Genomic DNA, 26,516 nt, shown 5'->3' on the forward strand with positions numbered 1-26,516 from the left:
GAGCCTCTTGCTGATGCGTCAGAGCTGGCGCAAACGCGTGTGCATCTAAGAGCAGCAGACCCATAGCTTTTGCGGCTCGTGCCTGCAGGCGAAGATCTTGGGCTCTCTGAGCCAGCTCGAGAGCACGCCGTTGTGCCGCGAAGGCGTGTTTTGTGCATGCTACTGCGGCTTTGCTGGTCGTTGAGGCTGAAGCAACCACGAGCTCGCGAAAAGCTACACCTCGGTGATGATGCAGCAACGACGTCAAGGCCAAGCTTGCTGGAGATTCGGACCTGGTGGGAAGTGCAGCATCTTGAGCGGTCTCAACGGAAGTCAAGGCTCGGGTAAAGTGCTGGATAGCTGCCACGAACGCAGGCGGATTCCCGTACAACAAAAATGACCCCAGGGCAATATGCCTTGCCAATACACGGAGTTTTGCTGCTGCTGCGGCACCTGCAGCACGTGCTGCTGCCTCCAACTCGGTCAAGAAAAAATTTGTGTCTTCTTCTTCGTCATCGGGTCCGTCATCGAGATCTGTTCCAGGCAGAACCGCTTCAATTTTGTCAACGACACCGGCTTGGGTAGCTTGACGACTGGGTGGACGCTGACTCAAGTCAGCGGAAGCACTGTGGCTGTGGAGCGTGCTTGCAGAACGACTGCTGCCTAAAGATGGTGCTCCCCGAGCAGTCGCCAAAGTGCCGACCAGGGTCTGTTGTCCACACAGCGTTGTGGGTGCTGTTGAGATGCGAGCTAATGGACGAGCGGAACCTTGGCGGTGTAGCTCTCGCCGCGCGTATCGTGTGCGAGGACGAGCATTCATCACGAGATCTTCGAGAGATTGACCGTCATCTGAATCCGTCAACCTCGCTGTAGTGGCCTCCAGCAAGGAACGCGCACTCCCTGCCGAGGCTGTTGGGAAGGGTAAAGGTCGAAGGCGAGGAGATATCCCTGTATTATCAGTAGAGTTCCCGTCTTCCCAGGCTGGCGAGGAAATACTGAGTTCCCCGCGAAGAGCAACGTGTCGGGAGGGCGGTCGCATTGAGGAAAGCGTCGCCCCTGGAGCTGCCAACTCCTCATGATTGTTGAGTGCGGGCACTCCTTCCTGCTGGTTAGAGCTCCGACTTCGACTGACTGAGATAGGGGGGATCGCTCTCTTGCCGCCCCGTTCTGTAGTGGATGTTTCATTCTGTCGAGCGTCCCCATTGTGCGGCTGGAGCTGCAAGAATCCATTTCGTGAAGGTGGTCGAGCCATATTCCCGTATCCGTCTCGCCTGGTGGGGCCTCCAGAGCCCTCTCGCCGTTTGCGAGTTACTGCCATGGTGTTGTTTTCCTGGACGTGATGTTTGTGCTGCTCGGCATAGAAATTTGGATACATTGTCTGGACATCCATACGTGGCGGTCTCCTCCCGTCGGCAGCCATGGCAACGAGTTTGCACTAGTGCCAAGAGCTGGTAAATGCTGCAAAACTTCGATACGAGAATGACTGACAGCCACTGCGACCTGGCTGACGCGAAGAAGCTACGACACGCCATTTATAGGCGTGGTTTAATATTGGCTTACCTTGCTGTGCAAGGCTTGCACTGCGGGTCTCACAACACGCAGTTGCTTTGTTTGAGCACAAAAAAATATTTTTATGATAAAAGCCGCTGGTCCGAGTCTTGCATACGACACCACCAAGGTTGCTCAAATAGTGATCACAGCTTGGTTGAAACAGCCAGTTAATTTAAAGTCTAGGTCACGGCTTGAAACACGCCGTGAATATTCATCACACAAGGTATAAATCCATCATCGTAACTGGATTAGTTCGCAAGGCTCCAGTGCATTTTTGAGCTGTAGATATTCGTGTTTCAGGTGTTGCAGTTCGTGCGTGATTAAGGTAATCCATTGTGTGCTGGTCCAACACCGCTGGACACCATACTATCGAGAACTACCCCGGTCGATCTCGTGATTCGCTGTAGCCGCTCAAATTGCATGTTTTTAATTGATTACAGTCTGCCCAAGTCAAATGCATAACTTTGGAAGTACCTGCACAAACGATCTCGCTGATATTCCGATGTACTTCAACAGCGAGGAAACCTACTGCGCCTCAAATTACTACCAGAACCCGCAGCATTGAGATAGTCAACGGCGACACAAGAACTATGCTGACATGTAACGCAAGCTGACCATTTCATGTGCGGCCCACTCGCAACTTGCGGCAAATGTCATGGAACCCGCCATAGCTGCGGCACAGTAAGATGTACCCCATGTAATACATGGTGCACGTTTTTGGGTTAAGCTAAGTACAGAGGAACGTAGTCGGCGAGCCCGCCGATAAAGTGTTTGGTGGAATCGTAAAAAATGAAAACCTTGTGTACGTTTCACGTATCTGTGAACATGTTTCATCCATCAGTTAGACGCATACCTGTTGAGCAAGCGATACTCGCACGGTAACAGCAAAATTCGGGGATGCATATTCAAATAACACCTCCATCATCAAAAAAATTACCTTCATCGTCCCCTTTTCTTCTTGAATGGGAGATCGTGATGATCCTGTCGATATGATGAGCCTCGTGGTTGGAAATGAGTGTTGGGCGGCCAAGTACAACATGTACTAGTAGTACTGCAGTGGTACCACTAATATTATTTTTCTTACAAGGTTACCTCTTGCCTACTACACAATCGAGGAGGAAAGTCACCCCTCCCATTTTGGCCGCTTAAAACCCATCAGCTTGACAACGGTCCCCAATCTGACAGGTCAAGCCCTGGCATCTCTTAAACCTCGTCCCTACGGCACATGCCGTTGTGGAGCACTCTATACCCCTTGTTGTCGCAGTTGGCCTTGTTGAATTCGCATTTATTCGCGTAGGTGACACCGTTACTTCCACAGACTTGTGTAGTGTCACCGCCCCCGTCGCACGTAATGTAGGGAACGTTGGCGCAGGCAAAACCTTCAGCGGAGATCATGACGATCAGAAGCGAGGCGAGTACGGCTGCAATGGCGCACTTCATGGCTTCGGACTTCAGAATTGAGGCGGGAGGTCTTCAGGTCGGGGGGCCTTCAGGGAGTTTAGCTGTAGTGTATTGCTGGTAAATAGCAAAGTGAACAGGGCAAGAGCCTACTCCTACAGTAGTGTCGCGGCTCCTGTTAGCCGAGAAACCGCCCCTGTTGCAATCAACGTTGTCGTTAGTTGGTCATCCAGATTGTCGTTATATTATTCCAAATCGTATGGGAACTACAGGTGGCTAAAGCCACGTACCAGTGCTTGACGATATTTTATTCCAAACCTACAGCTGGTGAAAGCCAAGGACTTGACCTGGCTCTCGGCACTTATTTCGGAGCCTGCAGGCGCTTTGACGTCTAACTGAGTTACCCTTAACTTTTCCTAGTTGCGACTTTAGGGTTTCCAGGGGATGCAGTGATGGAGGTAGTCGGAGGGTCGGAAATAAACTTACATGGCGTTTGTATCGGGGGGCAAGACTCGAACCTTCAGTGGAACGCTTGATCTTCGTGGGCCTTGCCCACAGGGACACTATATAGTATATGCACAAGGATCGTATTGTCGCAGTCATTCCACGTGGTTGATATTTAATATTTTCGAGCTCATTGTTTCGGCTGGGATGTGTGAGGACAATGCAGTGTATATTTTGCCACACGGGAATGCCACCAGTACTGTACAACGTCAGCGCAGATGCCGCGGCTGTGAAGCATACAACACCGCTGTATACGTGCTGTCATCGGTTGCTACAATTCCTCTCTGAATTTGAACACTTACAACTTGAAAGTTTCTGACAAATGGAGCGATTTCCGTAGGAGTCTGCACCGGAATGAATCCCAGACCTAAGAACAGAGATCGCAAGGGGGTACCCCCCCCCCCCATTTTCGCTTTTGGAAGCGTCCTTTCTGGAATTGATCTAGGATTCAAAACGCTGCGGGAATCGCTCCAATACTTCGAAAAACTGGCTTTTTGTAGCTCAAACTACGACGACAATACATGTATTTAATATTGTCGTCATATTGTCGTCATATTGTCGCCAAATCAATTCAAAAGCTTGCGTGAAAAGGAACTTATGCTCACATGCTCACATGTGAGCAACATCAATTCTTGGAGGCCCGAATACATTTTCCTCGAAGACGGATCTCAAGGACGAAGACTGTTTAGCAGTCGATCTCATGATTTGCTAGATCTGCTCATCAAACTCGCAGCGGTGATCATGAATCACTCGGTTAAGGAACATACCGTCCTTCGCCAAAAACGAGTTGTCGTCAACCTGGCGAATGTGAGCAGCAGCACCGTGGTGTTCATCGCCTGGAGCTCGGGAGCAGCAGTGGTGGCCATGCTGTCTTTGAAGCCGGAACTTTGGTAGAAGCGCGGATACGGTACGAATCGTTTCTGTAAATCGATGGATGAATGTTTCGAAAACATTTCAGGAAAAATAATAGGAAAACGCATTAATAAAAATAAACAATTCTTTGTTGTTGCACTTGGTGTCGTCTGATACTTGCTGCTCCTTGTCTCGCTGAGCAGCTACATGAGGGGGCGAACGGTGCTCCGAGACGTCTACGATGGAACAGATACTCACCTGGGCACACATGTATGTCTGCCTGCTCAACACTTGCCTCGTGTCTGCGCGTGGCCGACCATCGTCAATACAAACGTCACGTACTTGTCACCTTCCGTTCACCCTTCGTCCTTGTACATACTGCTGGTCACCTGCGCCGGGCGAAATGCTATAATGCACGTCACTGCATTCATGCCGCCTTCTTGAAGTGGTCGGCCGAGTCAAACATCTTGCGCTCAGCGAGCTTGCGCTGCAGCACCACATTGCGTGCCGCGGCAGCCCCCGACGGCGCCGAGCTCTTGTCCAGGCCGTAGCGATCCAGCGCCGCCTGCGAGTTGGAGGCTGGAGTCGGGTTCGCATTGCCTGCGCCCCTCAGACCAGCATACCGCGCTGCCCGAGCGGCCAGTGCAGCCTGAGCATCCTTAGCACCTACGGGCTGCGCGGGCGATGCCACGCGTCCACTGGGATCCTCGGACAATTTAATATGCTTCACCTGGTGGTTGATCGAGGTCTGGGCCGTGCCCAGTGCGCCGTAGCGCGACGCTTGGGCCGTGCCAGGCGCCGCAGGGTTCGCCGCGACGTCGGCCGGCACGTCCGTGGGCTGGCCCTGCTTCTCCATGGCGTAGTCGGCCGAGTCGAAGCGCTTGCGCTCCTTGAGCTTGCGTCGGATGAGCACGTGGGCCGCCGAGAGCTTCCCGTAGTTGGATCCCGCTCCAGCCTTGGCGGGGTCCTCCTCCCGCTGCTGCTGGTCCAGCAGGTCCCGTCGACTGGGCTTCTTCTTGTTCTCCAGCGCGCCGTACTTGCCGGCGCGGCTGGGGCTCATGCTGGCGAACTGCTGGCGCCGACTGGCCGCCGCCGCCGAGGACGCGCAGGGCGAGCTGACGGCCGCCACCTCCTCGACGTCCTCCATGGGCGAGTCCTCCATGGCGTCAGCCGCCTGCTGGCCGCGCCGCGCCCTGGCCATCTGGTAGTCGGCCGAGTCGAACGACGTCTTGCTCTGCAGCTTGCGCTGGATCAGCACGTTGCGGCCCAGCTCGGCGCCGCCGGGCGGCTCGTGCAGTGCCGTGGGCGTGTTGCGCTGCACGTTGCGCTTGGGCCTGGCGGCGGAGGCGGCGGCGTCGCTCTGCATGGCGTTGAAGAAGGCCTTCTGGCCGATCTGCGCGGGCGAGAAGGGCCGCTCGCACGGCTCCAGCTGCGTCGGCTGTGGCGTCTGCTGCTGCTGCGGTTGCTCGTAGCGGGAGGCGGCGCGCGCCGCGGCCTTCTTCATGGCGTCGTCGGCCGAGTCGTAGCGCTTGCGCTCGCGCAGCTTCTGGCGCAGCAGCACGTTGCGCGCCGAGAGCGCGCCGCCGTCCTCGGGCGCCAGGCCGCGCGCGTTGGGCGGCGGCGCCTGCGCGCCGATCTGCAGGTCCATGGCGTTCCAGGCCGCGCGGTTGCTGCCGTTGAGGCGCGCCATGCCGCGCGCGGACGAGAGCATGGCGGCCTGCGCTTGCGTCGGCGTCGGCGCCTGCTGCGGCTGGTACTGGCGGTAGTCCATTGGTGCGCGCGCTCGGCGGTCAGGAGCGAAATGGACGTCGTGCCGCTTTGAGATCCTTTCGAGCTGCAGGCGGAGATCCCGATTGTTCGGGAAAGTTCAGACGCATATCCTTTGCGTTGTTGTCACACATTCGGTGCTGCAGGGTATCGGTGTAGGGAAACGGCGCTTGTGTTGGAACCTGCGTATACGGATGCTGATCGTCGCAGGGTTATTGTCATAAACAGGGTCTAGAGGCGACTTGGGTGGAGTATGCCGCTGCGAAACGGCCCGCTATTCTTCGGATTTACGCGCCCGCAACGCTTCGGCGCGGCTAAATCTGGGTCTCACGGTGACGACACGGCGGCTGCCAGACTAAGAACAACTAGTAACGGCGCCCAGCCCAGAGGCGTGACGCGTGTGCAGCATGCAAGGCAAGCGTTCTCCGCCCGGTTGCCCCAGCGATGCTGACCCCTTCGGCACGGGGGACTGATCCGTTGGCGCCGGAGCCAGCCAGCCCGGCGGTGTCGCACCAATTCCCGCGGCGAGCGGGCGACGGCAAGCGCTCTGCCATGCTGGCCGCGTTGCACAGTTGACCCGGCCCTTTCTGCAGGTAGGAGGCGCTCTGGTTCGTTCTCGTTGACACGGCAAAGCTCGAGATCGCCGCCGCCGCCGTTGCCATCGAGACGAATACGCCACGCGCTGGGACAGCATGGCCGAGTTCCTGCCATCACGGCGCAGGCTGTAGGCGATATCATGTCCGTGCATCCGCTGGACGTACATGCACTAAATCAGGGAGCGAGTCTGGGCCAGTCCGCCTCACTTCAACTTCAGCTGGTCAAACGCCAAAGGTCGCCGACCTTATCTTTGCGCCCTCGCCCGCAACGTGCTGCTCGATGTGTCATCAAGAACACCGCCCGTGCCGGCGCTACGCTGTGCGGCGCTATGCGGCGCTGCCTGCAACGCCCTGGCGTTTCCCCGACGTTCTCCATCGAAAGACAAGCCCAGCGCCTCCGCCTCCTCGCTCCCGTTTCGCCGGCCGGCTCTCTGTCGTTTTCGCCGCGAGAAGCACTTGCTCTCTCGGTTTTTTCGCTGCTGGTTGTAGCCATGTGACCGCGTCGCAGGACTTTGCGGGGCCTCAGCGCCTGTCGACACCTGCCCAGCCCGACGGCACGCGCAGCCGCTGCTGTTGCTGTTGAGGCGCTCTCGCTCCCAGGGTTGAAGCGACTACTTGCTCCAACCTCTACCAAACTCTGCCAACGTTCCAGGCAAAGAGAAGAAGAAGAAAACCGTAGACAACACACCGACAGAAGCAGCAGCAAAAAGAAGATCGCTGTTTCTAAATTATTTAAAGGGGACTACGGAGCGGCAGGGCGCGGACCGCCCGCCGCGCGCCGACCCAACGAGAGACGCGACGCTTACTTGGACATCATCATCTTGACGAACTCCTCGTAGTTGATCTGTCCGTCGCCGTCGATGTCGGCCTCGCGGATCATCTCGTCCACCTCCTCGTCCGTGAGCTTCTCGCCCAGGTTGGTCATGATGTGGCGCAGCTCGGCGGCCGAGATGAATCCGTTGCCGTCCTTGTCGAACACCTTGAAGGCCTCCAGGATCTCCTCCTCCGAGTCCGTGTCCTTCATCTTGCGGGCCATCATGGTCAGGAACTCGGGGAAGTCGATCGTGCCGTTGCCGTCGGCGTCCACCTCGTTGATCATGTCCTGCAGCTCGGCCTCCGTGGGGTTCTGGCCCAGCGAGCGCATGACCGTGCCGAGCTCCTTGGTGGTGATGGTTCCATCGCCGTCCTTGTCGAACAGGGAGAACGCCTCCTTGAACTCGGCAATCTGCTCTTCGGTCAGCTGGTCAGCCATGGTGCTTGCTTGGGTTTCGCTTGTGGGGGTCGAGGGAAATCCAGGAATGATGTCCACGTGAGACCAGCGCCGGCATGGCTGCCATGGCTGCGTTGGGACGCCCTGATTTAACGATAAAGTGTACGTACCAAGCTCCAAGCGGCACGGCGGGATTGGCCCAAATGCACAGAAAAAGATGTGATTGGTCGGTGACGAAAACTGTCCGCACCAAGGCTCATCGTACAGATTGGGCGTGACTTGACGTTTGTATCAAATTGGACGACCAGGCATGCACGACCACAAGTTGTGGTGCGGACGGTTTTTTCCTCGGGAGCGTACACTTTTCCGCCGAATTAGCAGCCGTTTTTCATGGAGCCTTTTTAGTCTAAACGACTTGGCTTTTGTATGGGGTGGATTGTGGCGCAGAAACGGCGCTGTCACAACGCGACTAAAACACAAAACGAGCGGGCAAAGATACTCTTTGACTCGAGTTCGAGACTCCAGGTCGAGCTTGTATGCCCGCAATCTAACGCTTGAATAGGGTCATTGGTACGGTCTGCAAGTTGCTACGAGAGTGCTACCCGGTGGATCCTCATACGATTCCCAGATGATAGCGGTGGCTTACTGTTTATCCGCACAAATATTCTTGTCCATCGAGCAACATCTTCGTGCTGCTGGTCGTCCTGTTCAGCTTGAACCCAGCAACAACGCCACGATTGGAACTTCGCTCCCTCTTTGTGTATTCGTTGCCTCTACGTGTGAACTCTATTCTCTTCTGCACCATCCAGCCTTCCAAACCTTATATCACCTGATTTCTTATCCATCACTATCCCCCACTACACCGACACGTCACTATTGTGATCACCGTAACAGCTCCACAACCGCGACGCACGAGTTCAGCTGGAGAGGGTGCGTCGCCATCTCCACGTCATCCGCGCCTGCGTCTCCGCCCACCCGCCGATCCTTTCGCCAGCTGGAGCGAGTGCTCAAGACGATGGAGTACCTGGACGCTGCGCGCCGCTCCGCGTGGGCCGTCGTGTACCTGGTGGCGGGGCTGGGCGTGCTGCTCAAGCTGCTGGGCGACGCCTACGCGAACGCCCTGGACGTGTGCGAGCTGTACCCGCACTTCTCCTTCCGCGAGACGCTGCTGGAGGAGCTGGCCATGCACCACACGACGCTGCCGTTCGTGCGCGTGCACGCGCCCACGCTGCAGCTGCTCGGGGGCTACGCGGTCGTGTACGCCGCCAAGCACTGGGGGCTGCTGGACCGCGGCTGGCCGCTGCTGGTGGACGTGCTCTCGGGCCGCTGGCTGTACCACCAGCTCTTCGAGGTGCTCCCAACCTAGTACGTTGCATGTTGGATCGAGTCTTGGAGGTCTTTTTCTTTTCGCTGACGTGTTTGCGTTTGCACTTGTGCAGTCTGCCCTTTGGTTTCTCCGAGCCGGACGTGCCCGAGCTGCTGTCCGAAGATGAAGGCAAAGACGTCGCGCGGCACGAGGACGACGAGGACGACGATGGATACCTGGACGATGTCCCGCCATCGCCGCCGGTGGACCATGCAGCCTGCAACGAGGCGCTGGCCAAGCTGGTGCAGGTCAAGATGCAGCACGCCAACCGCACCATCCCGCGGCCGGACGACTGGCTCGTGTTCGACCCCGTGCAGGAGAAGCTGGTGCTGCAGAAGCACGCTACACATATGAACGACGGTGTCCCGAACGGACTCTGCAATGGCCACGCGACAGACAGCAAAGTGTCGCTCTCGCGTGAACAGGAACCTATAGGAGACAGTGACCAGCTACCGCTTGGAGCAGAACCAAAGCTCGCGGATGCAGATGGGTGGGGAACCGCGAAGGAGCAGGCGCCACGAGGAGAGTCTGCTGCTGGGATTAGGAAACGATTATAGACCCCATCCATGCATCCACTCGCGCGAGTTGAACGACACGCAGCACAAGCACAAGTAAGTAAATAAGCCGCTCTCTCGCCTGATCTCTTGTTTGTTCCTATCGCTGCAGCTACAGTGCCTACTGGGTGTCGTACACGGTTTCCTCTTCTAGCGGCGTCGGCATCTTCGCAATTTGACGCCAGAGACGAGCAGATCCGCCAAACGCGAAAGTCATGACGCGCTTCACCGCTTTAGGGGGCAGTTTATCGTCGCTCGAGCGCTTGTCGCCGCTGCCGAGCTGGCAGCAGAGCTGAATCGCACGAAGAATTGCGCTAGGCGGCATGTGGCCCTCGCAGGCGGTGGTCCAGCTACGAAGCGCCGGAACAAGACATTGCAGACTCGCCAGAGACAGCGACAGCAATTGGTTCTTCTTGGACCAGGTAACGCGTCCGCGAGATGAGATGAAGACGAAGTACTCGGCGTCCCACAAAGTCATGCTCTTGCCTTGAGCGATGCAAGCCAGTCGCAAGTGTTCCAGACAGCCGTCAAAGCCCTGGTTGCCGGGCGCTGGGAAGAGCTTGCTGCAGACCTTCGAGGTCAGGATCTCCTGCGGATAAAACGACCTCAGGGCATTCATGACCACCTCGTTGTGGCCGCAGACCTTGCCGTAGGCACCACCCCATTTGGCAGCGTCGGCAGGCTCCTTGTTCGGGGCCCACTTGCTCAGGAAGGTGGAGTCCTTGGCCTTGCCTCGTGCCACACAGAGTTTTTCACGAAGAGCTAAAGAAGCCGCATCCTTTGACGCACCGTGACGAACAGCACCATCCCACTGACCACCGTGAGCTCTGCCTTCCGCGAAGTCCATCCATCTCGTCTGCGCAGAAGTGCGCTCGTCCGTCATTGCAGTGCCGACAGCAGCGTTCACGGTGACGAGACCCAGCACTTTCAGCTTCTCGCGGCGATGTTGGCTATCAGTCTCCTGTTCTCTACCAGCCGATGTGTTGCTGTTCGATGACTTGAGACCTGGTAGCTTGCGTGTAAGGCTCACGTAAAGCTTCTCTGTCAATGCCTGCAGCCTCTGTTCATCTGGAGTCATCGCGCGCTTCTTTTTCTTCTTCTGTCCATTATCATCTTCGTCATCATCCAGATCGGCTCCCTTCGCGAATTTCCGAGCCCATTTATCGTCGCCGTTCTGAGTAGCAGTTCCAGCCTTACCAAGACGCTGTGAAATGTCCACAATCTGCCCTGCAAGCTTCAGCCTTGCTTGCAGCTGTTGCATACACGGGGTAGTCACCTCCGGCTTGAAAACACTCGAGTTCAGCAGCTCTCCTCCTGCCGCAGCCGTCACCTGGTGCACATGAGCAAACTTTGCCATCGCCACATCTGCAGCCGCAGCACCCACGCCTCCCACCAGCGCCACATCCGCCTTCGCATGTGCAGCACTCGCCAGCAAATGATCCGTCGTCACTAGCACCATAGCGTGCAGCGGTGTCGTCGCCATCGCGCTCTTGAGTCTCTGTACCGTTTCGTTCCGCTGCCCCGCTGTCATCTTGCGGTGCAGCGCTGCCGCTTGACACCCAAGGTGCTTCAGCATCGCAGCCAAGTGAGCGGGCGAGCTCTCAAACTGACTGGGCAGCGCAACCACGCACGCGCGCGGCGAGTTGCGCGCCAGCAGCACCCAGTAGAGCCCCGCAAGCAGGTCGCCGTCTCGATTCATTCTGAGCACGGAGCAGGACGCGCCGCCGCCCTCCTCGACCGTCAACTTGGCTGCACTGGAGACCGCCACATTAGTGACGATGAACTTGTCCTCCTCCTGCTTCTTGCGCTTCTTCTGCGTCTTCTTAGGGCCGTTGGTGTCCGCCTTGCGCTTCTTGGGCTGGTTCTGCGCCTTCTTCTTGCCGCTCTGCTGCGGCTTCGGGCCGCCGCCCGCGCGTGTTGCAGACTGCAGCATGGACGGGTTCACGACCACCAGCGCGTCTCCTCTCAGCGCGGCGGGGCGGCCGCCACCGCCGCCTCCGCCTGCGCGACCTCGATGCTTCCCCATGATGACCCACCTCAACGGCCGTTCACTTGCGCTCAGTATACGCGCTGCGCATCAACATGTTGACGCGCAGAACTTTCTTGTGGCGCACACCACTGAACGTGTACGTCAGCCTCTGGTCGTCATTCGTCAAAGCCGCCCGCCAAGCGTCACTTACCACCAGTATCAGTCTCACTTAGCAGCACCTGTAGCCATGGCATCCGAGTGGACCCCTTCGTCGTGGCGTCAATTCCCCGCCAAGCAACAGGCCCCGTACCCCGATGAGCAGGCGCTCAAGCAAGCCCACGACAAGCGTGAGGAAAAAAGCATTGCATTGAATGTGTCAAATTGCATTAGCCAATGTGTCAATGTGTCGTTTTTTTTTACTAACGGTAGCTGTACAGTGAGGACGCTGCCGGGGCTGGTGTCGGTGCGCGAGATCGAGGACCTGAAGACGCAGCTGGCCGACGTGGCGGCGGGCAAGCGCTTCCTGCTGCAGGGCGGGGACTGCGCCGAGCGGTTCCAGGACTGCCAGCCGGAGCTGATCGAGAAGAAGCTCAAGATCATGATCCAGATGAGTCTGGTGCTGGTCTGGGGCGCGCGCATGCCCACGGTGCGCGTGGCTCGCATGGCCGGCCAGTTCGCCAAGCCGCGTTCCAGCGACACGGAGATGCTGGACGGGGAGAAGGTCACGAGTTTCCGCGGCGAGAACATCAACGGATACGAGAAGGACCAGCGCACCCCCGACCCGAACAGACTGCTGGAGGGGTACTTCCACAGCGCCGCAACGCTTAACTACGGGCGCGTGCTGGTGGGATCGGGCTTCGCGGACATCCACGACGCGGGCAAGTGGGACCTGGACTTCGTGCAGACCTCGTCGCGGCGCGAGGAGTACCAGCACATGGTGAACGAGATCACGGACAGCCTGCACTTCGTGCACATGTGCGGTGTCGGAGCGGACTCGCCGCACCTGAAGACGGTGGATCTGTTCGTGTCCCATGAGGGGCTGGAGCTCGGCTACGAGGAGACCATGACGCGCAAGGTGGACGGCAAGTACTACAACGTGGGCACGGACTTCCTCTGGATCGGTGACCGCACGCGCCAGCTGGACCACGCTCACATCGAGTACTTCCGCGGCATCGAGAATCCCATCGGTATCAAGGTGGGCCCGAGCATGGCCGTCGACGACCTGGTGCCGCTGATCCGCAAGCTTTGGAAGGATCCGGAGGCCAACCCAGGCAAGATCACGCTCATCACGCGCTACGGCAGCGACAAGGTGGCCCACCTGCTGCCCAAGCACATTGCGGCCGTGAAGGCTGCTGGCTTGAAGGTGATCTGGTCCTGCGACCCGTGCCACGGCAACACGATCGTGGCCGAGAACGGCTACAAGACGCGGCCGTTCGACCGCATTTTCGGAGAGCTGGAGCAGACGCTGGAGATCCACCGTGAGGCTTGTACTGCTCTGGGCGGCGTACACTTTGAGCTGACTGGCGAGAACGTCACGGAGTGCATTGGTGGACCGCAGGGCATTGACGAGGGAGACCTGCCGCTGCGCTACACGAGCTACTGTGACCCGCGACTAAACTACTCACAGAGTATGGAGGTGGCCTTCCTACTGGCCAAGAATCTTTCGGTGCACCACGACTTGGCGCCTCTGAACGAGAAGTCCAAGATGCGCAAGCGCTCGATGGAGATCAGCGACCCGTCCAAGCGCCAACGCGCGGACAAGTAGATGGATCAGCCTTTGCATGAAATAGATGGCACAAAACGCGTAAAATTGATGTCCCGTAGCAGGCGAAGGGGGAATGTCGGATTCAGGAAACGGCGCAGGTGTGTGTGATATTTTCCTTTGGTGCCGGGACTCCATTATCTTAAATCACCATCCAGCTTCGGACAGCGAGCTGCGGCCATGTTGGTCCCGTCACGGACGAGCTGCTCAAAGAGAGTGAGGCCGTGTCCGTGGCCATCCTCACACACGACGAAAGCAAACTGAGCTGCAGGTCAAGGCGCGAAGAAGGCGCTGGTCGGCTGCGAGATGGTCATGAGCACGTTCCACATGGCCGTACAGAAGGCCATCGCACCGGCGGCCAAGACGACGAAGGAGCGCACCAGCTTGAACGATTGTGGCAGGGGCTTCGACTCCAGGTGCAGTACGCCGAGAGTTTATAGTGAAGATAGTGGTGGTAGGGAGGGAGACCGAAGAGCGCCGAGCAGAGCTTCGAAGGGCACTGGAAGAACTGCAGACGCAGCGAAGAGACCAGAATGCTGCGTTCGAGCAAGAACGGAAGATGTGGGGTTGCAAGGAAAATCAAGACTCAGCGGGTCGCTTGAGACGACCGTGCGTGCCTTACCGGAGACTTATGAACAAGAGAAACAAGGGGCGGAGACAAATCTCCAGCAAGTCAATGCCTCCGAAGAGCAAGGCTCAACTTCAGATCCGAGTGAACGGCTGCATGAGTATCCTATAGCAGAATGCTTTTGACCAAGAGCGAGCGAAGCTTCTGGAGCAAGCTAATGGCACGGCGCGAACTCAGGAAGATATTCATCGACAAAACTTGATGGCAGTCCTGACGTGCCCCATATCGCTTGAGCGTTTCGACAATCCCGGCACGAAGAGCGGCGCTGACGGCCGAGCACGGCATCCATGTGACGGAGAGACCGAACGTGGTCAAGAAGATACAAAACGTTCCTGCCTACTTCTTCTGCTACTATAACGACGAGGGATACATGAACGGCGGGCAAGGGTGTCGGCAAGGGTGAGACGATCCCAGTATGCTCACTAAAGGTTTGTCACTGCGGCTCCGATTTTATAACGCGGTGCTGTCGACAGTCACCGCTCGTTCAGCGCTACGCAGTGAAGCGAACACAACGAGTTGATAGCGAGCCGACCTCTGTGAGACGTTTGTCCCGATATCAATAATTTTCCTACGAAGATAATACTACATGGCCGACGATAGATAACTCCTGTTGTCACGGCAAAACAGAAACTGCACCAGTGCCAGCAGCAGCCCTTTACCGCACTGGTGTTCCCAGCCAAGTCGCAGACGACCTAGTAACACCCCACGCTGCAAACATAAGCGTGTCCTCCGGCGTGTTCTTGACTTTCGCACCATGGCGACAACACTCAAGTCCGATTAAGAAGTCCTAATAGGGCGGCAAAATGAGTGAAAGCAATAATAACTATTTGCTATAGCGTTCGAACAAACACCGGCTGTGTAGCAAACGCTAGCGTCTGCAAACTGTTTGTTAGTGTCCAGCAACAACTAGTAACGTTTCGATGGAGCTAGGCGCATCTAGCCTGTAGTTCTCTACTCCACAAGCCCTTCTTGGGTGGCATGTGAACACGTTTTTAGATCAAGCTCGCTGCACTTGATACGGATGCCTCTGATGGCTGCGCGCAGCGTCCTCCATAAGGGGCCTCGGGTAACGAACTCGTAGTTGACATGGAGACAATCCCAAGTATGCAGACAACGCTCAGCTGGCTTGTGTATGGTACATGTTTGCGGAGTACACTACAGGATCTTCTTCACGAATAAACTACGGTACACGAGGTTTGAAACACAGTACAGTACGGGTCTATTTGGCAATGCTTCCGTATCTTACGGTTTGAATGAGAAAAGCTTGCCGGGGTATTGCTCGCCATACGCATTATAGTACGCGCGCCAAATGTCAGCGTTCGGACTGTCGGTCGAGTCCAGCTTCAGTACTTTCTTGTAGACGACGTCCGGGGTCTTCTTTTCGGACATCCATTGCTTGAACTGGGCGCTCTGCAAGTTCTTCGCGAAGTGCTCAGTCTCCGGGTTCTTCGTGGCCGCTTGAATCATTGTCGCCACCTTCTCCTCACCGTAGCTCTTGGTGAACGTCTGGATCATCGTCGTCTCTGCGAACGGATACTCCTTGTTGAACACTGTCATCTATTTGGTCCACATATTCAACATTGGACTCGTGAAGAGGTCATCTCCAGCCTCGTCAAGTTTAAGGCGCTTGAACATGTTGGCTGGGTGATCTGGATTAGCCAATCAACTCACCACCACCTCGTCCTTAAATTTCGTTGCCTGGGGACCGTCATCTAAGGAGCCCAGGAGTTTCATGATGCCCTTTTCACCATAGTTCTCGGTGAAGGCATCCAGAACAGACATCTCCTTTTGGGGGTTCTTTTTGTTGTAAGCCTCCACGAAATTCAACCAGGTAGCATACTGAGGACTATCGAAGAGCGCATCTGTAGCCTTGTCCAGCTTCTGCGTCTTTAGTATCGCGACTGGAGTGAAATCATTCTCCAACCAACGACTTAGCTGCGCTGCCTCCAGTGTTGCGGCGAGTTCCCTGGTGCTTGGGTTCTTCATTGCCTCGGCCATCTTCTGTGAGAAGACATCACCGCCTAGGTTGGCCGTCATTGCCCCGGCGAGAATCTCCTCCGGGTCTTTTTGATTTGTCATCTTCACGTATCTCTCCAACAACTGAAACTCCTTACTCGCGAGAAGATTGCCTTCCACCTTGCCCACCTCCAGTGCCTTGAAGGCCTGGTCCGGGCGCTTTCCTTCCTTCTTTAAGCCGTTGAGCAGACTCGTCACCTGCACGTTGTCGCTGATATCGTCTATTTTCTTCATCACGCCGTTGGCGATATCATCAACGAAGCCAAGGTTGATACTAAATACCCCCCTCTCTTCACCCTCGTCAGCGTCAGTTGTCGTGTGTGTTCTCAGAAGCCGTCTAGTCGAGGAAGCGTCCTGGTCAGTGAGGCCGCGGGCCACAACTGGGGACGCCATCGAGGTCGAGGTGATGCCAGCGCTGGCAACGAAGATTGCGGCCGCCAGTGCAATGTAGTGAACACGCATCGAATAAGACTTCGGTGTATGTACACGGTAGTGGGGACTTGAGCTGTTTTTTAGAAGTGAGTGCTGTTCACTGGCATTGACTAAATGTTCGATCGCTTGGGATTTAGAAACAAATCGTTTGCCGATCATTTTTGTGCTGGGATTTAGGAAGCAGGTGTTGTGCCGCTGGAAATAACAGCTCTCGGTACAGTACATGATGTGGTAAACCCCAACGCGGGCTGTTCTGGACAGCATGTCCAAGGCGGGATAGTTATTGCTCACCCAGTAAATATGAGGCAACGCAAAACGAAATGATATCAAGGCATAAAACCTACTTTTTAAGTTTGATATCGCATTCAAAAGAACTCATCGCAAGCAGAGTTTGATATCAGTTTCCCGCCAAGTTATTGCCGTTTGAAAATTAGAATTTTCAAATATTCCTTAAGTTCGATTTTATTATTATTACAGAATCTGTAGTGAAATTTCGCGAGGATTTCGATTATGGCATTGCTTTCACCGTTAACACACCTAAAATCCATGTTTAAGTTAAGTTCGCATGTACTTTTTGTGTCTATACAATCGTAGATGATTAAACTATTACTGTCATTTCGATACGGCGTTAAGTATCACTTTGATTTGGTGGAGCTTTCTCTTCGAAACTACGCCGACGAAAGGCAGGAAGTACCCGAAACGTTGACGCTCCCCGCTAGTGCGACGCCGCTCAGACGTGCCAGCCTCCATCAACACTGCCAGCGCAGTTGTTATACTGATCCGCTTTTCCTTGGGTTCCATAGCGTCCACCGCAGCGATATCTGAATCAACTCGGACTTGGTCGCCAGGCATTTCCGCTTGCATGGGTTGGAATCGATTAACTCCTGTACACGCGATTCAGTAGAAAGACTGACTAGTTCTGCCCCAGACTCGCTGACTTCATCGTAACCGCCTTCCTCAGATTCTGATAGTGAGGGTGACGTAGGCTCCCACTCGCTATCACTTGTAGAGACGACTTCGTAGTCGCTTGGGGTGCTCTCTCGTCCAGGATCCTCATCCATCGGGGTGCGAACTTAAGGAATGATCGATGTGAGTGGCTGTGCAGCGCCAAAACACAAAACCCGCTTTTTCTCGGATTTTCACTTATGTACGATTCGGGGCTCTGAATCTTCAATCGACTTTTTTGAAAAACCTCAAAATGGTGGATAACTATCAATTCGTTTTGCGTTGTCTCATATGAGCCCTGACCGCCTCCCTTTTCTGGCCGCTGACCAGATCCCATGATCTTGTCGCGCGCTGTGGTATAACTTGGTCTAATTGTACACTAGAACACTTTCCATGTTCGGCATATTAGAGACCTTTCGAAGCCCCGTTTGAGTTTGCTTTCAGTTTCAGTGAAGCACTGTTTATGAAAACTGAAAGGAGACTGCCGTCCAGCCAAATTCGCGTTTCGAGTGGCTATGATTCACTTTCAGTTTGGCAGGAATCATGGCAGACCACGTAGCATCTCACCAAGCCGATGCTTCGGCTCCTCCCAGTGCTGGACCAGCAGCTACACCTAACGCGGGGAGGAAAAACTTTACTGCAGCCGATGATCTTACTCTGTTGCGCTGTGTGAACTCAGTCCGGCCGTGGGAGGCTGCTGTAGGCACTGCTAATGGGATCATGAAGGCCTTTGATTCTGTTGCTGAAAAGTGTCGAGCCGTCGAAGGTTTTGTTAAGAAAGATGGGCCGGCTATTCGTACGCGCTTTGATCGGTTGGTGCGCGTTTATCGGGCGGATGAGCGGAACTCGTTGCGGTCGTCTGGGACCACTGAAGAGTACGAGGAGCGCGACGTTCTGCTAGAAGATATTGTCTGCCGCATGGACAACTGGAAGGAGAAGACAATGCAGGAAAGGGCAACGGAGAGAGCCAAGATTCAAGGGATTGAGACGTCTGGTGAGTTGATGCGACGACTTGCTATGGACGAGCTGCGTGGGGAGGAAGAGAGGGACGGTGATACTTGTGCTGCCGGTGATGGCATATCTGTAGACGCGGAGACAGCTGGACATGGGAGTCAGAGAACAGGTAGTCCTGCAGGGCCTCAAGCGGTGGGTGCCAAAGACAATGTCGGTCGGAAAAGAGCGGCGCCGGTTGGATCCCGCAGGCCAACAAAACCCAGCAAGCGCGAAAAGCTCAGCGCCGTGCGTGACTCTATTGCACAGGCAATAGAGCACACCTTGTCGGACTCGTCAGCCAAGTACGAGTATTTGCGTGAACGGCTGCACTTCGAGCGAGAAGAGGCTGCGCGAAGAATTGAATTAGAGGAGAAGCGACTGCTACATGAGCGAGAGCGCGAAGAGCGACGTGAAGCTGCTGAACAGCGGCGTGAGGAGGAGAATCAAGCCTTTATGGTGAAGCTTCTACAAATTGCGATGGGCAAGAACGCCGATAAGTAGATTAACGACTTAGCTGGCAAGGTAGACATCTAGCGACGGCGGTTGTAGTCCGAAATACATGGAGATTTGGTTGCCATGAGGTTGCAAACATGTATGGCAGTTTGTGAGCAAGGCGGCTACGAAAAATAGCTTTCCAACTGGCGTTTGACGCACTCGCATCTTCTTGTCCCAGTTGATAAAGGACCAAAGTGTCTTTACCCTACCGAAGCCCCACTCAACCGCCTCTCTGACTCTGCTCATTCGAGCGTTGAACTCCGCTTCGAGACTTCCATGTGGGGCGAGCGCAAACGGACAGCACAAGTGTTCCGACACACCGTAAGCTGGGTCTCCGTAGATAACCTTTCCTTCGAATATATCCTCCGTTGCCATGTATTCCAACAGCCCGCTCAAACTCAGCATCGTGGAATCATGCCGCCGCCCTTCGACCGGACCATAGACACTGACAATAATCCCATCGGGTGCAGTGATCGCCTGCCAGTTCAAGCAGTGACGTCGTGAATGACCATTGTAGACAGAGCGCTGCAAATTTTCAAACGGAGAGGAGGAGTGGACTCGGGCACTTGGACGAGCAATGTACTGCTTTGTCCCATCAATAAATCCCCAACAGGAGCGTAGTGGAGACCCCTTCGCCGCGATCACATCGCAATAGCTCTGTAGACGCTCTAGCACAGTTGCACGAGCAAAGTAGAGTAGCCTAGCATGCTTCCGATACAAAATAGCGATTGTCTCCTTGCAGATGCGGCTGTATGCGGACGTCGAACGCCCGAACTCGTTGGCAACCGTAAAGAGCTTTGACGGTTCGGTGAGACGACGGCATACCATTGCTAGGGCCTCGACGCTGGAGACCACGTCACCCTCGCGAGTCCGTAGCTCTGGCTGCGGAAGCTGCAGTGCAATTGCCAGGTAGTTAAGCTGTGATATCGTGAAGTTGTACCGAACTCGCGCGGTGGGATCGTCCAGGGTCCAATCGAACGTGTTGCTGAAGTTGATTCGCGGTTCGTGTTCGAGAAGTCGAAAGCAGTGGTTGGCCATAAGCGTCGACATGATGGCGATAAAACGCTTCTTCTTTCCTCGCGAAGCTATCACCACAGCGCATAGAACCTCTGTCGCTTGGTCTACTGTGAGCTTGGGGCCGACGAACACCATCGACGCCCCGATGAAGAGCGACCACTCAAGCTAAAACTCAAACTGAAAACCAGTTGAGCTTAGGGGCCTGAAGTCTTTACCCTAACACACGCTAGAGTTTCGTTTGAGCTCAAATCCCGCCACGGTACTACTGATAGCTGAAACTGAAACTGAAAGCAAACTCAAACGGGGCTTGAAAAGTCTCTATTCTGGTCAACGACTGGGTCTTTTACTGGGACCGGGTATAAACCCACCGGGATACCCGGTATTAGATGGTGAAATATCCCTAACTGCGGGAATAAGTGTTGGTTCTTTGAGGAGGCACATCTTTCTCGAGACAGCAAGCATATCGTGATTAAATCGATCTCCCAGCAAATAACGGTTTTTTCAGGGTGTAGCTGTGTGTTATGCCGATTTACGTAGACGTTTCCATGCCCACATACAAGACAAAGTCAAATTACCAGTGTAAGTTTATCCAGGGCTGTCTGCAGCCTGACGAACCACAGTTAATGATCTCGACCGGTACGCTGATGACTGGACAGATACCGAGACGTGTTCTTACATGCTAGCAGTTCATATTTGCATGCTTCGAACCACTCAATAACGTGTCTGTGCATTACCACACCGAACATAGCAGTAAACGTAGCTCAGAACCCGCGCCTCTACGTGTTGATCTCACTCCCGATCGAACAAGTGCATGCTCGAGTCGATGTACTTGGATAAGATCGAAGGGTAGCGAGCGTAAGCGCGTCATAGTTGTCGTGGGAGCGCACAAATGCAGGAATTCGTGAAAACCTTGATATTCAAATAATTGCATTGCCTCGCTTGAGCGAGTGATTTGCACACGAAAAACCATAGGTTATCCCGAATTACCTATCTTTTGCAGGTTTATAGGTACCCCATGCGATTTGGCATGGTCTCGGGAGGATCTATACTTTATCACCAAAGATGCGATATTTGCCGAGGTGCCGACCAACTCCCTAGATGGCCTACTACCATTATGCTAACTACATGTATTAACATAGTCAGATCACTTACAAATACATACTATGTCTCCAACTAAAGTCAGTCTATACTTTACTGAAGGAATTTGCCGTTCGCCTGTTTTTGTATTAAAGCTATACTGATGTACCACTACACTGATGTACCAGTACCAGTTTTAATACATTACTACACAAGGCTTCTTATAACAAAGCCGTGCTTCGCCCGGAACAGCTCTGGATTTTGCGGTGAGCGTGCGAAAAGAAGTATCTGATAATACCAGATCGAGAGGGCGGCTCGATTTAGCTATTAATCCGATGGTTGCTAATAGAATTTGGTGATACGCTTAATACGCAAGTGCGCTATAGTGCGTGACCCCCGGTGATTGCCTAGTTTGGTAAGATGAAATTTGTACGTGACCGCCATGATGAGCTGCGGTAGAAGTGGGCGAGAACTTCGCAATATCCCTATTTCGAAGTTTTTGTGTGCTACAGAGTGTATTCCAGCCGAATTGATCGTCAAAACATTTTCCGACGCCAAGTGGAATCCAAGAGTTATGCTAACGATAATGAATCGCATGCTGAAGCGAATGAGGGTATCGACGAGGTGGAGGACGAGAAATGCAGCCAGTTGGCCTCAACGACAAGAAATGTTGATCTCCTTGATCGAGATATTATCTCGATCTCGAGGTCGTCCATGTCACGGCAATCTGTATCAATGTTTACAGCTGCACTTCACAGCACAGGTGTTCCCAGCCAAGTCGCAGACGACCTAGTTCAGGCGTGCCGCCATAAGTAAGTTACCTTCCCTCTCCACGGCACTGATCCGCTATTCTTCCGTATCTTAATATTTCATTTACTTAACATCATGAGTTTGCTATCAACAACAAATACTTAGGGAAATCACAGCATTTTCGAGTTCTTTTCCCCGCTGCAGGGATCCTGCAGTGTGCTACTGCCTGTTGATCTTCTTCACGGCGTAATTGCCGTTCTGCAGCTGTGGTCGTTGTCGACTACGGCCAGGGGTGGGCACGAAGAGCTGGATGCTGGCCGCGTTGGACGCAGGCACGATGGTCATCTGAGACGGCGCTGCGCTCTTGAGCAGGGCATCCACTACTTGGTTCAGAACACCATGGCCGCCCACGAAAATCATGCGTGCCACAGCTCGCTGACTGGACTCTATACGTCCCCTCCCTCCCTGGACGCTATACGTTCTCTCCTCAAGGGCTCTAACTGCAGAGATGGCTTTGCCCATCAAATGGCGTGGAGCTGAGGATGGGTGACCCTGTCGTGGCCGCGGGTGCTACAGAATCCAGCGACAGTTGACCCAACCACATCCGACCTCTGATCTTGTTTCTCCCAGGCGCCGTCCCGCTCCGCGGACTTCAAAGTAACACACAATATATGCTTGTCAGACACGTTCATTTCGATGGTTCACTGAGTACTGGTAGTCGGGTGAATGGCTTGTATTACTTGTGTTGAAAAGAAACTCAAATTGGTTGTTCCAACGAAGCGTATGCCTTGATTTGCTTTGTTTGTTCAGCCACCCACTTACTATCTACTTCACAATGCGCGGGGAGTTGATCGTGCAGCTTTGGACACAGCAGAGCTTAACAAAAGGTTCCTTTTGTCTCCAGGCTGAAAGCGTACGGGTAGCATGGGTACAATCCTACCCGTACCCGCGGCCTCCGATAGTTTAATATAAAAGTTCGTATAAAATTACATATGGATAGCAAACACGCAACGCGGATACGAAATCCGAGATTTGACGATCTTTACGTTTTCGAGGTATTTTCAGGAAAACTTGGTTAGCAATTTATGGTGCGATCCTTGCTCAATTCAGCTGTGTCTAGCTCTCAAGTGATCGTCTTTCCACTGTACTTAGCCGTTTTTCCGTTGCATCTCTAGTTTTCTCAAAACAAAGATTTGGTGATTTTTATCGATATGTCCTACTTCCGACAGCATGTTGGGCTGATGCGTAACTCGAATTGATCCAAGGAAAAAGCTGAGTACTCTCCAGATTTTCCTCTTTCTTCTCATCTATTTTGTTTGTCTATTCGAGCTCTGTAGCGTTCAAACTTTGTTTTCAAAGTTGAGCCTACCCGTACGCGCGGGAGACTCACTATCCTACCCATGGAGACAAAAGGTTAAAGGTTTTGTACACAGGATGATCGTTGAGAGAGTTGCAGCATTTGCTAGTGCTAATGTTTTTGTTGGAGTTGGCTGGGCCACAGGCATCCACGTCGCATGGCCTCACAAATTTGGAACACGGAGTAGCTTGTTCTCCCAGGTCCCGCGTGGCAGAGCTGGGCACGGCAGCAGCGACAGCAAGGATAACGACGATGTTGGGTTGGAACTTCGTGGTTTGGCTCTTCGGATGACAAGGCGGGTTAAGCTTGGAAATTTGAGAACTACGTGCCCGTGGCATACTGTCCTCTGGCTTAATTCCTCTGTGAGGTCCATTACTCCAACAGAAAATGCGTGGTATGCCGCTCACATTCGGCGACCACGGGAAGCGACACCTTTATCGTTGAGGCTGCGGGTGTTTTATTTGGTGAATTTGGGAACGTAGGTAAACTAAGGTGCGCAACATGAGTTTCAATCTGGGAGTGTCAGGTAAACTATAGCTGTAGCTCTGTAAACAGATACTATATTATATTCCACGAAAATAGAAAAAAAAACAATACAGCCGTAACTGCAGGTACGGTGGAGAACTAGGGTGCACCCTGGGCGCAAACAGCTTTATCCGCGGAAAATAAAATAAAAAATAAGAGAATGCATGCCATGGTCCACAAGTGGATTGAACTAGACCTTGACTTCTTTTTGGTAGCACGAAACTTCACAACATACAGGTGACTTGAGGGCAATTTCTCAAGATTCATGGATTGCCAATATTTCTCGATCAAAATGTGCGACTTAGGTTTCGAAAGTGCAACGATTTGGGTGTAGAATAAAATTATCTGACCAACAACAATTTTGGTTTATCGTACGGTCCGCGCGAGCTAACACGTCCATATCATTGACATAGTTGCAAACCTATATGCATGTCCAGTCTTATCTACTAACAGAGTATTAGTTTCAAACAGTGCTCTCTCGGAATGTGACTGGCAAAAAGTGAAGGCGAATTTCCCATATAGGATTGCAATGCAGTTCTGTTTACTGTACTATATCTGTTTGGGGCAGTAGTGCGGTGGAAGAAATAGTTGGGCCAGCTCATCGGTCAGGGAGCTTTCGGCCAAGTGTTCTCGGGCTCCTTCAGGGGCGACAAGGCGGCGGTGAAGAAGCTGCTGCCCGAGACTCACGAGAACGATGACCACGTCGACGGTTCCTGGCCGAAGTCAAGATCACCGCGACGCTCAACCACTCAACTAAACCACATATTTCCTGTTATTAAAAAAAAAAGATGAGAGCAGTACTATACTACAGCAAGAATATATCTATTGTTGTGCTGTGCGGTCCGCAAATTAAAATCCAGAGCTGTTCCGGGCGAAGTACGACTTTGTTAGAGCTTGCCTGTGTATGCGACCACGCCGCGTAGGCTACGAGAAATAAATAAATCGAGGCAGGGCGTAGTTTGTTTTTTCTGCTTTTTCAAATTTAGGCCACGAAATTTCAGAGCTTCTCTTCGTGTGGCGTACGACCTTGTCTTAATGAACGGAGGCGACCACCCCTCCAAGGGACTGCATGTTGCCTAAACGCGGAAAAAATCCGCGGATGTCGCTCGAGTGATCAGATAAATTACCTGTCACAGGTATTATACTCTAGTACAAGTTATTTGAAATAATAGGATTTTTATCTTAATAAAAACTGGATGGCTCAACATACCAGCATAATTTGATTTGAGCACAGGTAATTCAACATCACAGTCCCGTCAATCGTCTGTTGAACCGAACCGATCGAATCATATTCGGCAGGTATTTCGATTGGAGAATAATGGCACCTGAGTGGCATCCGCCTAAGGACTCTGGATAAAATCCAGAGAATAATACATTTTGTAGAGTCGAAATTTTATTGAACAAGTCCCTCCAATTCAAACGTGTACAACCCTCATGTTTCTATCCTATACAGATTCCTAAAGTTAATTCTTCCACGATGCAATAAGTTATCATCGATGTGAGGATTACCTGTATCGGGTTATGTGCGTCAACCCAGATGTAATCTTTACATGCAATACTTACATGTGCAGTAAATAGTTTGCGAATCGTGGGGCTGTCTCTTTCATATCAAAGGCACGAGCCTTATGTCTTTCCTTCTGTTTGCGAATCGCAAATGTCTATCTCAAGGTGACACAATAGGTCACCTAGGGAGTTGGTCGGCATCTTGGCAAATATCGCTTCTTTGGTGATGAAGCATAGATCCTCCTGTCAACCTGCAAAACTTTAGGTAATTCGGGAGGGCCTGTGGATTTGGTGTGCAAATCAATCGCTCAAGAGAGGCAATGGAACTGAAGCGACTCCTGCAGCTGTCTGTGTCGGAATAAATCCCAGACCCAGGAATAGACAGCCATAAAAGAGCCAATAACAGACGTCTCGGCTAATCAGAAAGCTTCAAACGTCTCTTTTCTGCACATCTATTCATGGATCTGGGATTTATTCTCCTGCGGGAATCACTCCGCTATTTGAATATCACGTTTTTCCCACTTGTGCACTCCCACGACAATTCCAACGAGCTTATTCTCACTACCCTTCGGTCTTACCCAAGTACATCGACTCGAGCATGCACTTGTTCGATCGGGAGTGAGATCAACACGCAGAAGCGCGGGTTCGGAGCGAAGTATAGTATCTGTCCAGTTAGCAGCGTACCGGTCGAGATCATGGACTGCGGTCCCCGTGATTTTCTGGGAGATCGATGTAGGCGAGACATCTTCCGACTCCATGCTGAACACATTTACACGAGATGGTTCACTCGCACTTATCAGGGTGATGATGGTGCGGTGCGGCATGATGTGCAAATTGAAGTGCATAGGAATGATTGCTGGATGGTTCGTACCGGGTACGGTACCCTGCTGCAGTGCTGGGCAGTTCCTACTGCCTCCATTAGTAGTAAAGATGATAGTAAACATTGTAGGGAGCCAGGATGTTATTTTCGTTGACAATAGCTCACTTTCCGATTTACATCGCATTAGCCTCATCACATCGTCCTCCAATAACTCCTCCTGTTAGTGGTTATGAGCCCAAACACGCTCGGACTCAACGACATCCTCACCAACACGAACTACTTCCTGTTGGAGTTCAATGCTCGCATGACATTGGCCCGCAAGGGTTTGTCGGACCATGTGGTGACTGCGAAGTCAGAGCATGCGATGCTGCGCAAGACTGCAGAATGGAAGGCCGAAGATTTGAAGGCTCTGGCGATCCTAGTGCGTTTCCTAGGCCCGAACTACCAGTC

General features: G+C 53.4%; 8 protein-coding genes across 8 annotated transcripts; 3 read left to right on the forward strand and 5 right to left on the reverse strand.

Moving 5' to 3' along the window:
* Positions 1-4,711: 4,711 nt before the first annotated feature.
* IUM83_18648 (ER membrane protein complex subunit 2) lies at positions 4,712-6,055 on the reverse strand (the record flags this gene model as incomplete). The annotated part of the gene is made up of 1 exon (XM_067943658.1): positions 4,712-6,055. One exon carries the CDS (start codon positions 6,053-6,055, stop codon positions 4,712-4,714), a length of 1,344 nt encoding a protein of 447 aa, XP_067786209.1.
* A 1,394-nt stretch (positions 6,056-7,449) lies between these two features.
* Positions 7,450-7,899, reverse strand: IUM83_18649 (Calmodulin; the record flags this gene model as incomplete). The annotated part of the gene is made up of 1 exon (XM_067943659.1): positions 7,450-7,899. The coding sequence occupies one exon, from the start codon at positions 7,897-7,899 to the stop codon at positions 7,450-7,452; it is 450 nt and encodes a 149-aa protein (XP_067786227.1).
* Positions 7,900-8,872: 973 nt separating this feature from the next.
* Positions 8,873-9,780, forward strand: IUM83_18650 (uncharacterized protein; the record flags this gene model as incomplete). The annotated part of the gene is made up of 2 exons (XM_067943660.1): positions 8,873-9,222; positions 9,297-9,780. 2 exons carry the CDS (start codon positions 8,873-8,875, stop codon positions 9,778-9,780), a joined length of 834 nt encoding a protein of 277 aa, XP_067786187.1.
* A 118-nt stretch (positions 9,781-9,898) lies between these two features.
* Positions 9,899-11,803, reverse strand: IUM83_18651 (uncharacterized protein; the record flags this gene model as incomplete). Its single annotated transcript, XM_067943661.1, has 1 exon — positions 9,899-11,803. The coding sequence occupies one exon, from the start codon at positions 11,801-11,803 to the stop codon at positions 9,899-9,901; it is 1,905 nt and encodes a 634-aa protein (XP_067786188.1).
* Positions 11,804-11,993: 190 nt separating this feature from the next.
* On the forward strand, positions 11,994-13,511 carry IUM83_18652 (3-deoxy-7-phosphoheptulonate synthase; the record flags this gene model as incomplete). Its single annotated transcript, XM_067943662.1, has 2 exons — positions 11,994-12,093; positions 12,184-13,511. 2 exons carry the CDS (start codon positions 11,994-11,996, stop codon positions 13,509-13,511), a joined length of 1,428 nt encoding a protein of 475 aa, XP_067786185.1.
* A 1,867-nt stretch (positions 13,512-15,378) lies between these two features.
* On the reverse strand, positions 15,379-16,545 carry IUM83_18653 (uncharacterized protein; the record flags this gene model as incomplete). Its single annotated transcript, XM_067943663.1, has 2 exons — positions 15,379-15,693; positions 15,808-16,545. The coding sequence occupies 2 exons, from the start codon at positions 16,543-16,545 to the stop codon at positions 15,379-15,381; spliced, it is 1,053 nt and encodes a 350-aa protein (XP_067786186.1).
* A 1,527-nt stretch (positions 16,546-18,072) lies between these two features.
* Positions 18,073-19,023, forward strand: IUM83_18654 (uncharacterized protein; the record flags this gene model as incomplete). The annotated part of the gene is made up of 1 exon (XM_067943664.1): positions 18,073-19,023. One exon carries the CDS (start codon positions 18,073-18,075, stop codon positions 19,021-19,023), a length of 951 nt encoding a protein of 316 aa, XP_067786183.1.
* A 3,057-nt stretch (positions 19,024-22,080) lies between these two features.
* IUM83_18655 (uncharacterized protein) lies at positions 22,081-22,281 on the reverse strand (the record flags this gene model as incomplete). The annotated part of the gene is made up of 1 exon (XM_067943665.1): positions 22,081-22,281. The coding sequence occupies one exon, from the start codon at positions 22,279-22,281 to the stop codon at positions 22,081-22,083; it is 201 nt and encodes a 66-aa protein (XP_067786184.1).
* Positions 22,282-26,516: the final 4,235 nt, after the last annotated feature.

The sequence above is a fragment of the Phytophthora cinnamomi genome, assembly GCF_018691715.1.
Source record: "Phytophthora cinnamomi strain GKB4 chromosome Unknown Contig70, whole genome shotgun sequence".
In the NCBI taxonomy this organism is placed as follows: Eukaryota; Oomycota; class Peronosporomycetes; order Peronosporales; family Peronosporaceae; genus Phytophthora; species Phytophthora cinnamomi.